Source organism: Harpia harpyja, chromosome 3 (genome assembly GCF_026419915.1).
Source record: "Harpia harpyja isolate bHarHar1 chromosome 3, bHarHar1 primary haplotype, whole genome shotgun sequence".
Classification (NCBI taxonomy): domain Eukaryota; kingdom Metazoa; phylum Chordata; class Aves; order Accipitriformes; family Accipitridae; genus Harpia; species Harpia harpyja.
In genome coordinates, this window is record NC_068942.1 from 64,674,042 (window position 1) to 64,687,930 (window position 13,889).

At 39.8% G+C, this 13,889-nt stretch overlaps 1 protein-coding gene across 6 annotated transcripts in view; it reads right to left on the bottom strand.

Moving 5' to 3' along the window:
• CCDC88C (coiled-coil domain containing 88C) overlaps window positions 1-13,889 on the bottom strand; it is a 101,159-nt gene that overhangs the window by 19,112 nt on the left and 68,158 nt on the right. For all 6 annotated transcript variants that reach the window (XM_052782991.1, XM_052782990.1, XM_052782989.1 and 3 more), the window contains 7 exons: window positions 10,391-10,528; window positions 7,859-8,929; window positions 5,366-5,493; window positions 4,332-4,473; window positions 3,557-3,745; window positions 3,018-3,179; window positions 1,603-1,880 (listed from right to left, as the gene is read on the bottom strand). In XM_052782991.1, coding sequence (XP_052638951.1) covers window positions 1,603-1,880; window positions 3,018-3,179; window positions 3,557-3,745; window positions 4,332-4,473; window positions 5,366-5,493; window positions 7,859-8,929; window positions 10,391-10,528 — 2,108 coding nt within the window. The remainder of the gene's footprint in view (window positions 1-1,602; window positions 1,881-3,017; window positions 3,180-3,556; window positions 3,746-4,331; window positions 4,474-5,365; window positions 5,494-7,858; window positions 8,930-10,390; window positions 10,529-13,889) is intronic.

Genomic DNA, 13,889 nt, shown 5'->3' on the forward strand with positions numbered 1-13,889 from the left:
AAAGTAAGATATTTCACCTTAGCAGTTAAATGCCTCAGCATGGCAGAAGAAAACAGTTTCCTTGCAGCTGTTTTTCTAACTTTCTCCCCTCTGCTCCCTCAGCCAGCTGAACTGCACATAGCACACGATGGAGGGAAAACAAAACACACACAAAAAAAGTGGCCTGTCTTTTTTTTCTGGCAGCCAAATAGAGATACAGACTGTCCTTGGACAAATCACCTTGCTAAGTATTTTCTGAGACTGATCTGCTGAGGAGGACACTGCACTCTTAAAACTGCCAAAATCAACCTGCTTTGAGTATAGAAAAGGCCACCATCTGCTCCCCTGCAACATCTCTCACTGGCAGTTACATCTCGGTAACAGACAGTTCAAATTGTTAATGTTTACAATGGTGACCTGAGCACTTATCACTAGAGATAACCTGTTTTTAGAAAACCACTTTTTCCTCAGGTTAGAACTGTTTAATAATTGGTACTCATCAAGAAAAGAAAGAACCCAACTGCCTCAACACACCACAGTGTGATAATCTCAAGCAAAGCCTGAATCAAGGAGAACCATTAATCAGTCTGAGAGAGACTTGGTAAGCAGAAACAGTGTCTGTGTAATCACTTACAGCTCATTTAGTTGACAGCCAAGCAGCTGTCCTGTCAAACAGCCCTGGTGGATATTTTAATCACAATAGGTTTATTTCTGTACTTTATCAAAATCTACCGCACGCGTACATTGTATTGCCAGCTCTTTAGTCTTTGGGAAAGAGAAGTCTAACACCAGTTTTTAGTCCACCCTCAAAGATCACCATTGAGTTGCTCTGAACCCAACTCATGGTCTTGCATAGAAACTGAACCTAAATACAGTATTTTGAGGAAAATCACTGAATTGTGTAAGAAAAGTTTTGAGGCATAGGCAGAGCAACATTTATATAGTAGTACATTATATATATTGTTTTATCCATGCACAGTTGTCAGAAAATGACAGTGACTAGAGACTAAACAATAAACAGATTACTCTGATTTCACAATTCAATTGAAGGTCCAGAAGCAAAAACCTTAGACTGTAAGAACTAGAAGAAAATAAATAATACATCACTATTTCATAGCTAGCTCAATACGGCTTCCTTCAGAGAGCCTCCTTTGTCATGAGATTGATGCCACACACAATCTTCAATGATTTAAATTTCTCAAGATATATACTACTCACACATAGGTAATTACCTAGGTGACTTGCAGACCTTACTGTATGACTAGAAAAGATACCCCACACAGTAGAACTGGGAGAATCTTTTTAAGGCTGCATGTTATTATAGCACAGATCCTTAAATGTAGTAAAGCCATTTAAGCTACTTCTGAGAAAGCATCCCCAAGACCCAAGCCCATATTTGCTAAATATCACCAGAGTCATCTGTGGTCTGCCACCTTCAGAGGTCTGAAATCTACAGCTTTGCAAATATTTTCATCCAATCTCCTAATGACGGCAAGAATGAAAAGACACTTTTTCAGGGGAACAACTTAGGAGTTTCCATTTGTAACTGGAGACCAACATTTAAGGCTGAAATTGTAACATGGGGACATCCAGCTACACTACACCCCTGAGCAGTGAGCGTACCTCTCACCCAGACCTTTGTGCTCCAGATCCAGGTTTTTGTGTAATGTTTTCAGGCAGCTGTGCTGGTTTATTAGCATTTCGTATTCTGCAGACTGCCGTTCATGCAGTGAAGCAAGGTGTTCATGGTCCTGAAGCAATGACTCATACTCAGCTTTCAGCTGCTCCTTCTGTTTCAGTAGATTTTCATTCTCGTTTTCCTTGGCTGTCTGCTGATTTTGAAGTAAAGCATTCTGGGCCATCAGTGAAGCACTCTGGGAGCTGAGGGTTGAATTTTCTACCTAAAGTTTCTCAAATAAAAAGCAAGCATTACTTATTTACACCTACTGGTACATACAACAAACATGTAGTAGCAGCTTGTGTCTGTATAGAGCTAATCAAGAATGCATCCATTGCTTTGTAGACTTAAGATATCTGTGGACAACTTGGCGTCATTTTGGTATCATTGCTGGTAGTGTGCGCCATATAGAGCCATGCTATCAGCAGTCTGAAAAGTATCAGAGTAACCTCCAAACTGAAAAAACACTGTTTTACTAGCAGAAGCTCGTGAGACTGAAGACCAAGATGAGCTAGAATACTCGCAACTCAACTGAATCTCTGACAATCACGTACAAAGCCAAAAGCTACCCCATGTTTGCGTACAAGTAATGAAAACTTAAGTTCACTCAAACTCAAAAAAATTAACTGCACCACTGTGTATGGGGGCAGCACTCCTAACAAGTCTGGTTTTAGTAGATAGGTAATGCATTAATTTTGTATGTTGCTTATATACTTCAATTACAGGTGAGAAATAATTAAAAAGAATAAAAAAAAAATCTGTGAACATGCAAGAGGAAAAGCTTAAAAAGGGAAATTCACATAAAAAAAAAATTAGAGCTAACCCAATATTGTCCTTTAAAACTGTTCTCTTTCTGAAGCTAAGCTTATTTTTGCAAAATTCAAGTAATGTTTAAGAGTATCTTTTTTCCACTGGCAACTTTGACATTCTGTCTGGAAGTATGAAAATTGTGATTGGAACTCATTGCTACAACACCTCTTGGGAGCTGACTTTTGTCGTCTTCCCATTTCTTCCAAGCTCTTTCACAGGCACAGCATTAACAGAAAAAAAGAGCAAAGATCTTTTATTCCAGAAATGCAGCTTCTGGAACAACACATCTGGATTTTGCTGTATTGATTTTAAAAACTTATCTCTAAATAACTACCTTCTTAACAAAGGCTACCAGACATTAGCTACAGAGTCGATTTCCATCCTAGCTTGGAGAAATTCAGACCTCAAGCTAAGCTCCACCTTATGGGCCTCATCTTTACATCACTACATCAGCCTACCAATACAAACATTTTCTTATTAGCTGTCATCTTCTCCACACTACTATAATCAACTCCAGTCTCCTGGCACAGAGGCGCAAGGTTGTCCTGACCTGGAGTTTGGCCGTCTGTGTCTGCAGCGCAGTGTTGTGCTCCTGAAGGAAGACGTTTTGCTTCTGTAGTGTCAGGATCTGATTGTTGAAGGAGACATTCTGTGTTTCTAAATGCTTCAGCTGTTCTTTAAGCAGCTGCTTCTCAGCATGCAGGGCTGCATTCTGAAAGAGAGATGGCATTGAAGCTGTGACAGGAACAAATGAAACAGCTGTCCTGATCATTTGGAGTCCTATCAAAGATGAGAACCAATTAGTGATGATCGTTCTGCAGCAAATGTGCAAAAGCAAACTCTTCCCAGCATTGAATGAAGGTAGGACAGATGTTATACACAGGATTAATCCCTGCAATGATGTTATACAAGATGTATATATAGCATTATAGTCCCATGCAGTCCTAAGAGATACCCAAGGAATTTGGTAGACTCATGTGCTCCACAAAACCCACCAGATTCCTACAAGCTCAAAAATCCAGCTCCCAGCAACCCACTCATGATCACAAGGGTAGACTGAGGGATAACAGGAAATAGGAGAAGGCTTACATTCCTTTCCAGTTCAATTGCCCTGTCCTTCAGTTTCAGCAGCTCCATGGTAGCCTCTCTGTGTCCCGTTTCCAATTTCTCATTCATTTGGTGGTTGGGAATGAGTTTCTCTGCAGAATACCTCAGTGACTTCTGAGCATACTGCCCATCCTGTTGAGTCTGCTTAAGTGCATCAAAGTCCTTCTTCACCTGCAAAGGCAACAAGCAACAACCTTCAACACTGATATAACAGTGGGATTTTACATTAATAATGATGGAATATGCAGTTCCTCTCTTGGACTGTAGGGACTTTAAGGGATTCAACAACCATTACCCTCACTTCACAGATGGGGAAACTGAGACACAGACAGGTGGAGGAATCCATGTCTCTTGGCCTCCAGTCAGGTGCCCTTGGACTTAAGCTCAGTCACCTAACAATAAGACTGTGCTTAGGTGAGATGTTTCAACTGCAGTCTTCCTTAGCCTATGCTTTCATTAAACAAGGCAGAAAAACAAGACCATGGCAATGAAAAAAACATGGGAAAACAGAGATCTGCAAATGGTAGTTATGTAAAAAAAACTGTCACGCCCCCAGCCCAATAATTTTTCTGAAATTGGTGCCATTATATAGAAAGGTACAAGAGAAAGCAGTCCAGTCAAAAAAGGTTTTTGGGAAGTGCAGGTATGGGGGGGGGGGGGAAGTGTAGACATAACTTGGTTTTGCTGAGTATAAAAAAAAAGCATGTGAATGTGCAGAACCACATCATGAACAATTAAAATTCAGTTAACCTCTTACCATATTTAGATCATTCTGTAACTGTTGGTTCAAGTTCAGGGAGTCTTTCACTTGAGCCTCCAGCATTGCAATCTTTTCCTCTTTCACAGCTAGTGTTGTTTTTAGTGCCGATTCTGTTTTGCTCTCCAGAATCTTGTATTTTCTGAAAGACATGAGCATAGCTTTCCAATGTCTGCCCCTAGGATATGAGCCACCATCTACACAGGAGACTTCACCTTTGCCCATTCCAAATCTCACCATGTTACATTATCTGTATTTGCTTCTTCAGGAAAATGCTTTCCTCTACTGCTGCAGACCGCTACTGATATATTATAGCTGGGGAACCTGCTCTTGGAAAATCCAATCAATTTTAATAGAGGTGACACCAGCATGGTTCTACAGAAATATCTAAGAGGTATGTAACTTAAAATAAGATTTTCTCTTTTTCCCCTAATTACACTACATAAGTTTCTTCTCAAGGCTCTTTTGCACATTCTTGACAAGGAGAAAAATCTGCAGTAGACTCTAAAGTCTCCTATGAGATGGGTATGTTTCTCTAATCAGGTCTTACCACGAGGCCTATACGCACATGGATTGTTGGGATTTCTTTGTTCATTACCATAGGACTTGCAAAGGAATTCCTTGCAATCAGGAATTTCTTCGCCAAAATCTATGTTTATATTAACAGGTGGTTGGATCACCACTTACATGGAGTAATGACAGACACTGTTTAATAGACACTATTCTTACTTGTAAAGAGAATATGAGGAGGAATACACACTGAAATAGCTACCCAGCTACTCTACTGGAGAGTAGAGGGGACTGTAGTAACACTGGCTGGTGTGGAGAGAGAAAATGGCATCCAAGAAAAAGTTTTGCAAAACTTGCAGTATACTGCCAAGCTTGCAAAAAACCCATATGCTTTATGTCCAAAATTGGTAAGGGTAATTGGAGTGAGACAGATGAGAACCAAAAAGAAAGGCAAAGGGCTTGAGTTAGGCTGAGGAAAAGCCTGCAGAGTCAAAAGAATGACTAAGAGAACTCAGTTTCCTTACGTGTCATCATTGCCGTTGTCATCCTGTAGCAGCAGCTCTTTGTTCAATCCTATCTTCTCCAGTTCCTGGCTCAGTTTGTCCAGCTCACTAGACAACTGTTGACTCTTCAGCTTCTCCAGAACCAAATCCTGTAACAGCACTAATATGATTAGTTACTGTGCAAAGGGTGGTGATAATTCTCCAGCACTATAGATTTTTTGAAAAAGTACTGAAAAAGTAATTGGATAAAATCCTACTTCCAAGAAGGTCAGCTAAAATTCTTTGTCAGTGACAGCTGAATGCAAAATTAAACTGATTGCTTTTATTTATAGTTTACTTGGAATAAATCTGAAGAATGCTTCTTTTGGCCTTTGTCTCGCTCAGTGTACTGAACTGCTTCTGCCAACACTGGCATCCTGCCCACCCACCAAAAGAGGGAATGTGTGCAGGCCAGGAGACATCCTCCCCTTGTGCCACAGAAGGGATATGTGCAGGTCAGCGGACACCAGCAGAGGGAGTTCCCACCTCTCAGCTAGGACAAAAAGCCCTCCTAAAAAGCCCAGCCAACACTGGCACACACACAGAGGAGTGACAGGACTCCAGTATGAAAGTTTCCTGAGATAATACGGTTAAGAAGTTATTACCAGGGGACTTGGTAATAGTGCATTTTCACTATTGACTCTGAGTTTCTGACATATAGTAAAATACTGCCAAAATTAAAAAAGCATAATTATGTTGCCGTGTAAAAGACAGTACAGCTCTGGAGACTGGAGAGCTTGGTCACTTATTCTGGCATCTACTGGCCCATTCAGGTTTCATTTAGGTTTATTTGGAAGAAACTTAAGCAGAACCAGACAAGGAAGTCATACAAGGAGGGGATTTGATGGAGTTGTACCAGAAGGTATATTGGGAAAATGCTTTGCTGTTATGCCCGTGAAGTGGTCTGTGTGGAAATGGCCTGAGAAAACATAATACCAGCCTGCATGTTTAAAAAGGACAAACCATTTTTGGTGCATAGCCAAGTTCAAAGATTCCTACCATTCAAAAGTCTCTGAAATGCAAATGTACCACAGAGAACTACATTGCTCATGTTTCTGCTCAAAAGTTGTCTTAAACAAGGCACGAAGAAAGAACAACAAAGTTACTGAAGCACTTCAAGTAAGAAAAAATATTATCCTCAATATCCAACAGAAGGAGGAACAAAATTTTAAAAAAATACTTTGTTAAACATAAACTGTAGGTATGCAATAGTCCTCAGATATCACAAATTTAGCCACATATTCATTCACACGGCAAGAAAAAAAAAGGTAAGGGTAAGGCCAGTGCCAGCCCGTGGTCTTTATCAGGTCCCTTCAACATCCATGAACTCCCTTCTGTAGAATCTATATAAAGTAACTAAGGAAAAGAAGATGCGCTTCTGTATGGGTCTGCACCACTGGAAATTTGCAAAAGTCTGAGAAGGGAAAGATTAAAAAGAAGCCTTTTCAGAAATGCTATTATTTTATTTATTTTCAAGGAAAGTTGGATAGAAGCATAACTTGGGACTGTTTCAAATATTTCTGGTATTTTTCCTCCTCAAAATTACACTAATGCTTCAAAAACTAAAATAAAACTAAATCTTCAAGTAAGTAATTGCTTACTGCGTTAGTCTTGCTGAACTTACTTATTTCACTGAGCTACTGCAGCACTGAGCATTTTCCTTTGAATGCTCTTTCACAGGAAATCCTGTTTCCGGCAGGACAACAGCAGCTGGGGCAGGCAATGAGAGCAAGTTGCAATAACCTGAATCATCTCATAGGCCATTTGTAAGAGTGTCAGGTTCTGGCACACACATCATTAGTTTGCTAATGTCCTAATGCTAATTGTGTATTTTTAAAAGATCACTATTAGGAAAAGTGCGATTACTGCATTCTGCAATGGAGAGGAGTGCTGGAAGAGATTGCTGTTGCTTAACAACAGAGCTGCTTAGCATGCTCTCACTCTGCAGGGAAGCTTTTGGGGAAAAACGCTGTAGGTAGTTGTAAAGCAAAATCTTGGTGCAGCTGTTATTGAAAGGGTTAGGTTGGTCATCTGGGATGGTTCTTGTTTTAGCTAAGTCCGTTTTAGAAGAGCGATGTTAATGTATCCTCAACAAGTGCTCTAATTTCTAGGCTTAAGAGTCAATCTCCCCTGCTGGAGCTCTCATGTTAGCAAACAATTTTGTGGTCACAGGGTTAGTGAAAGTATCAAAATCTTTGTTTACAATTACCACGCGGGAGCTATGTTAAATCCCTATTCTGCATGAAAAAAGATGTCATTTGGAGACATTATTTTTGTGGACACAAAGTGGTACATTGCAGTTTTTAGCAGGTTCCACTTTCCAAGGCAACACTACCAAGTGATGACTGTTAAGGCTGTGAAGATCTCCTGGCTCATGTATTAAATAGACATGGAACAGATGTCTCCTTTTGGTACTTCACAGAGCTGAAATAAAAAGTAGCATCATATTGAAACCAGTAGTACTATTTTGCTTACCTCTCTCAATGTAGCTAGTGTTCTTTTATCAATTGTAACTTGCTTTATGAGATCTTTATTGTCCTTTTCAAATTCTTTCAGCTTATTAGATGAATCTCTGAATCGAGCAATTTCCTTTTCTAACGTCTTGTTTTCTTTCTCAGCAACTGCTAACTTTACTGTACTATCATCCAAAATAGCATCTTTCAGCTCCACCTGCTGCCAAAGCCTTTTTGTTTCTTTCTCTAGCATTTTTTTGTCTTTCTCAAGCTGAGACATTTCTTGTTCTAGGGCTTTGTTCTCATTTTCTAACCTCTCTAACTGTTTGGCAGAAATCTTTAGCTCCTCAAGGTTCCTCTGGAGGACCTGATTTTCACTCTCCATTCCCTGTACTTCTTTTTCTAACTCCTGGATCTTTTTGCTGCTGTTCTCCACGATTTGCTGAAGTCTCTGGTTTTCAGAGTTGACACTCTGATAGCTTAGCTCCAGCCTCTCTGATTTCTTGCTCATTGCTTTTAACATTTCCACATTCCTTCTTAAGTCCTCTTTCTCCCTCTCCAAATCTTTATTTTCTGCTTCTATTTGTGCCATTTTACTGCTGGTAAATCTCATGGTCTCCACTACTCTCCTAAGCTCCAGATTTTCTTCATCCAATTGTTTGTTGTCCCTTTCCAGGTCCCCAAGACGGATGGAAATATTCTGTAATGTGTCCAGGGATTTTCTTAGCTTCCTGTTTTCCACTTCCAGATCCCCATTCTCCTGCTCCAGAACTTCCACTTTTTCTGTCACTATTTTCATCGCTGCTGCCTTCTTTGTGAGCTGTTCATTCTCCCTCTCCAGCCGATGGAGCTCTTTTTCCATTTCTTCCACTCTTTCCACTTTTTCTTTAACCTGGTCAAAATCCTTTTGCAATTGTTTCTTCTCAAACTCCAGCTTGCTCAGTTTACTACTAGTCTCTGTAACTGTTTCATGAAGGATCTTGTTCTCTTTTTCAATGTCTTTTACTCTTGCCTCACTGCTCACTTGAGATCTTTGCCTCAGGGATAAGACCACTTGATTAAGGTGATCATTTTCTTGTTTAAGGTCCTTTATCTACATAAACAATAAAAAAGTCATGCAAATGTTACTCACCTACCTTACGAAGTGCAGTATAATTTAGTCCTGAAGCAAACAGATGATTGTTAACAAAACCACGTCCATTTAATCCAAGACAAATTTCTCAACAGTTTTCCCTGATTAAAACCAACAACCCAAATTAATGAAAAAAATTGGTATCTCTGGTAACCCATGATTCTAAAGAATTAAAAATAGTGCTATATTCCTGCTACCAGCTAAGAAGGTCGAGGCAGAAGGAGAAAGTAGAAGGGATCTTCAGAGAACACCATGGAGAAGATACTTGGTTAGGAATCATTCCTAATAAAGAATATCTTTCTGTCTAGGTTTACATTCCTCTTTGGGATCTGAAGACACAAATTATCTCTGATAAGGCATCAGAAACCCCAAAACTTTTGAAAATTTATAGCAGTTATAGATCTCATTAAGGACACACTTTCTGTAAGAACAGTACGTTTACTTACTCCACAGGTCAAATTTCAGCTGAAGCAATTGTGATTTAGACTGCAATTTACATTTGATTCTTATCTAGACAACATCCACAAAAATCAAAAAGGACTTAGACCTGAAAAAAATCAGAATCTGCCCTTTTCTGATGATTGAGGATACTTCTGGTTTTATTTCCTGCCCTACCTGTGAGGCATTCATAAATTCGTACCACTAAGAGTCTGTATGTGTTCTAACTGAAATGTAGGACTCTGGTGGTAAAGTGCAGTTTCCCAGGTAGAAGTCTGGGTAAGAATCCTTCAAGATGAAAAGCACTACACAAATAAGACATTTTGTTATTTAATCTTCACCCCACCAAACTTGGGAGTAAATTTTAATACAGGTTGAAAATATACAGACCAGTCTCAAATGCTCTGTGTCTCTATTTTCTTCACTAGTCAAATTAATACAGATGATACCTTGCACAAACCTATAACAGGATAGTTTCAAGGCATTGCACATGAACTGCAGCACAGTAGTAAAAGCTGAAGGGCATTTAAAATATCAATCCAGAAGACATAAATGCTTTCTCAGCATCTGTTTAAAATAGAGCAAAAAAGGTTGGGTGGCTTAAAAAAGCCCAACTAAACCAATCAGGACATACAGCTGGCAGAAAACCAATCTTCCGCAATAAGATGGGGTTTTATTTGCACATCCTAAAACCAGTTGGTATCCCATTTAGTTAAGATCCAGGGCTTTTTTCCCCAAAGAGGGAAGGTCTGTCCTTACAACAGCTTGAAGATCCCCCTACGGTAATAGAGGCAGTAGCTAGCAAAGCATGCTGGGCTTTTTTGCTTGAAGAAGCCTTTTACCTACCTACCTTTGAACAAGTTCAACCTGCACTTAATAGCTCTCAAATTGCCCTATCTCCCTGAGAACTAGATGCTCTAAATGACATCACTAAATTACCACTACTGAGCATACACTTTTCTATTACATTTGTGAAGTTTGCACCTGTCTGTCTTTGTCAGCTTTTAGAGTCTCCATGATGACTTGTAGCTGTTCTTTATCTTTTATCAGCTCCTCGCTCAAGGTCTCCAGATCTTGATTACTTTGCTTCTCTTTTTCAATTTGATTTTGCAGCTTCTCAATCTGCGTGGAGAACACACCAAAACGCATCAGCCACAGCTTGACACAATGACTGTTTGTACTTTAAGTTATTTTGAAGACCAGAGAGGAATGAGATGGGGTCTATGGCTGAAAGATGTAATCCTTCCCTTCTGCAGCTTGCCAGTCTCAGAGGAGGAAATGGACTGTTTTGTTTTTCTCACAGTGCCAAGAATCTCCTTCATGCCTTAAGATGAGAGCATATAAAGTACAGCAGTAAGAAATGCTTCACCTGCCTGCCTGAAGGCCCTGTTGTGCTCCTGTTGTCAGTGATTAAGAGTCTGATGCTCACCTTTCTGAGGGACTTGCCTCCTCCTAGTCTCTCCATCACAGATGGCCTTAATCTACCAGTGAATGTGGAGAAAGTTATTAAGACAATTCAGTGAGCAATAGAACTAAAAAAAAAAAAAAAAAAAGTCAGGAACAGAGGAAAAGCACTGGAGTTTCCAAGTTTACCTTTCCTCTCCCTGTGCTCTGTTGGCCCTCTGTTTTCCCCAGCAGGTGACAAAACTGGATTTGAAAGATTTGTGAATAAGGTCCAGTCCTACAATGAACGTCTTCTTACTCCCTCCTTCTGAAAGTTGTACTCATAATGCGCTAAGCACTGAAAAGCAGTAGCTCTTCAGTATTTAGAAGCAAGAAGTTCAGAGAGCTAGGCTCCCCAAGTTGGGAAGTATTCCTTTTTATGCTTGTTAAGTACTATGAGCACCTACAGTTCTGCACAAGTATCAGCTCTTTTTTTTTTTGTGTTGGTATTATGAACTTTGCCAACAGTGGAAAATGTCAATGAAAAAGGTATTAACAATAATTCTTACAAGTGGGAAATAGCTGGAGGCTGGGCTCTGCCTATGTCAACATGTGCCTCATTACAGGAAGTGTTTAAACAAGCAGGGGCTGCCCAGATTGGAGATAAGAAGGGCTTAACAGTTAGAAATGTAACCATGTTAAGGTTCATTGGTCTCAAAGGAGCTGTTCAGAGAAAGCTGGAACAAACTCAGTAACTCAGCAATAGCTGGTCTTCATTAGCACCTCCCAGAAAACTGGAGGCAAGTAAGAAACTACTGTTTACAGCTTGTTTCAGTCCACGAAGTCAGGAATGCAGAGAAAACAGATAAGTACTTGGACTGCTACTACTTGACTGTGCCTGAAAGGAGGGTTTTCTATTATTAACTCCTCTGAAAACCTTGCAAGAAAGGAAAAAAAAAGATGTACGTGACTTTTCCTTCATATCATCTCCTCTTGTACTATCTGAATAATCCTTTTCTGGCTACATATTCCTTCCAAGCACTAGATCAGTAGATAGCCAAGCATACTCGAACAACAATTTTTGAAAGTCTCAGACAGTGGAAGAAATCTGACTCTAGTTAAACAACTTTAGGAAGGCAAGATTTTACTATGGGTATCTCAGGAAAGTTACAAAAAAATCCTACAGGCACAAAACATTTGAGAAAAACATTTATCTCTTGTCCTGTGACTTTATATGTGCTTGTCTTTAACAGTCCTTAAGAACTGTTGCCTTCTCCTCTGCCTACGGTAGTAACCATTCTGCAGTGAATCAGACAGACTTCCCCTATTATCATCCTCTCTCTCCACTAGCACACCTCCCTGTGGACATGCATACCCTCTAATTAAGGGGATACATGTGTGAGAGAAATACAAAAACACGTTAGAGAAAAAGAAGATTAAAAAAAAATACAAACATCTCAAATCAAGATTATTTTACATATGATGTATCAGGTCTCTGTACACTGAGAGACAACTGTGTCTCACACAGAGACATACCGTCTACTACTTTTTTTTTACCAGATCTCCCTGAATGGGAGGTGAAGTCCATCAACAACTTGACTGGCCTGTGGTACTCAGTCAACAGCTCCCATCATGTTCTGTGTTTCTTTGGTGAAGAGTTCACGCATTTCAATTGTTCTTAATAGTAGTATTTTTTACCTGCCATTTTTTTCCTCATTGGTCTGATAAATACAGTGCTCCCCTTTCACCACACAGGCATTCCCCACTACTGGTTTTTGCCTTATTTAACTACCAGACCTGTAGGTGACCCCACCACGTCAACACATTCATCATCATCAAAAACATCAGACTAATTCTGGAATCACAACTGTTGGCACCAATACAGTGCCATAACAAGAGGTGCCCACAGGAATGTGCCTGGGGCAAAGCCAAAGGTTGACCACAGTTATTCAAGTGACTTAAATTGCTGTACACCACAGGTATCTGCTGAGTGCTTTATATGCCTTGATCTCAATTTTTAAGCATGTAAATTAGAGCTGGAGTGAATTACTCATACACAACAGGTCATAAATAGGAGTGTGGAAGGAGAAGTACAGTGAACTGAATTTTTGCAGTTCTTGTTCACAGAAGAAAGCCAAGCAGCAGAACTGGTCTTTCAACTTGGCAAAAGAATCTCTCCAGAAGATGGAATGATCCTGTGATGGATACCTGTTCTCCTTGGCAGAGAAACTGGCACTCTGCTAGTTACAATCTGGTAATCCATGACCAGCATTTCATATCCAGATTCTTTCGCCCCTTGTCCTTTAAAGCATTCAGTTAGCCCATAGGCAGGCCAGAGAGGACTGAAATCTTTGTATCAATGTCTCACACACACAGGTTACAGCAGTAATGAGAAAATGACAAATGAGCCTTATGTTCTGGATAATTTAACAAAGGTAGGAATGTGGGAAAAAATGACATGGACATTTTTTATACTCAGACTAGCAAGCATCCTCTTTCCCCACCGACACTTTGGCTCAATTAATCAGAGTTCAGGATGTAAGTTACTACTCAGACAAAAATAAAGCTAGTGGTTGGAGGTGAACTGAGCACTGTGTTTCCCAAGGATAAGCACTGAGCTGACATTTGAGCTACATGTAATCACAGTTAATTAAATAGAGTGTAAAACACAGATAGATAGATAGATAGATAGATATAAAAAAAAATAAGTTTAAAAAGCAGTGACCTTCATATTTGTTATAAAGATTAAAAGAACCCACATCTTTGCAGAGAGGGAGACACTAGAGAACTTCTAGTAGCTAAAAGGACAAGACAAAGACAAAGACCTGATCCAGGACTATGGACAGCAAAAAAGGCTTATTTAAAAATATACTAACCTGAATTCACCTGCGTGATTTATTTCACTTACGTGGAAATAATATTAAAACTTTCAAACAAACAAAATAGTTCAATGTGGCCATGGCTTCCTTGCCTAGTAGTGACTGCCATAAAATGACAAAAAGGGGCACAACAACAGTACAATCTGACAGGGGCAAATGAGCACTGAAAGACAGCTTTTATTAAACAGGAACAGTCACTTGCCTCCAATGATGCACGTAAG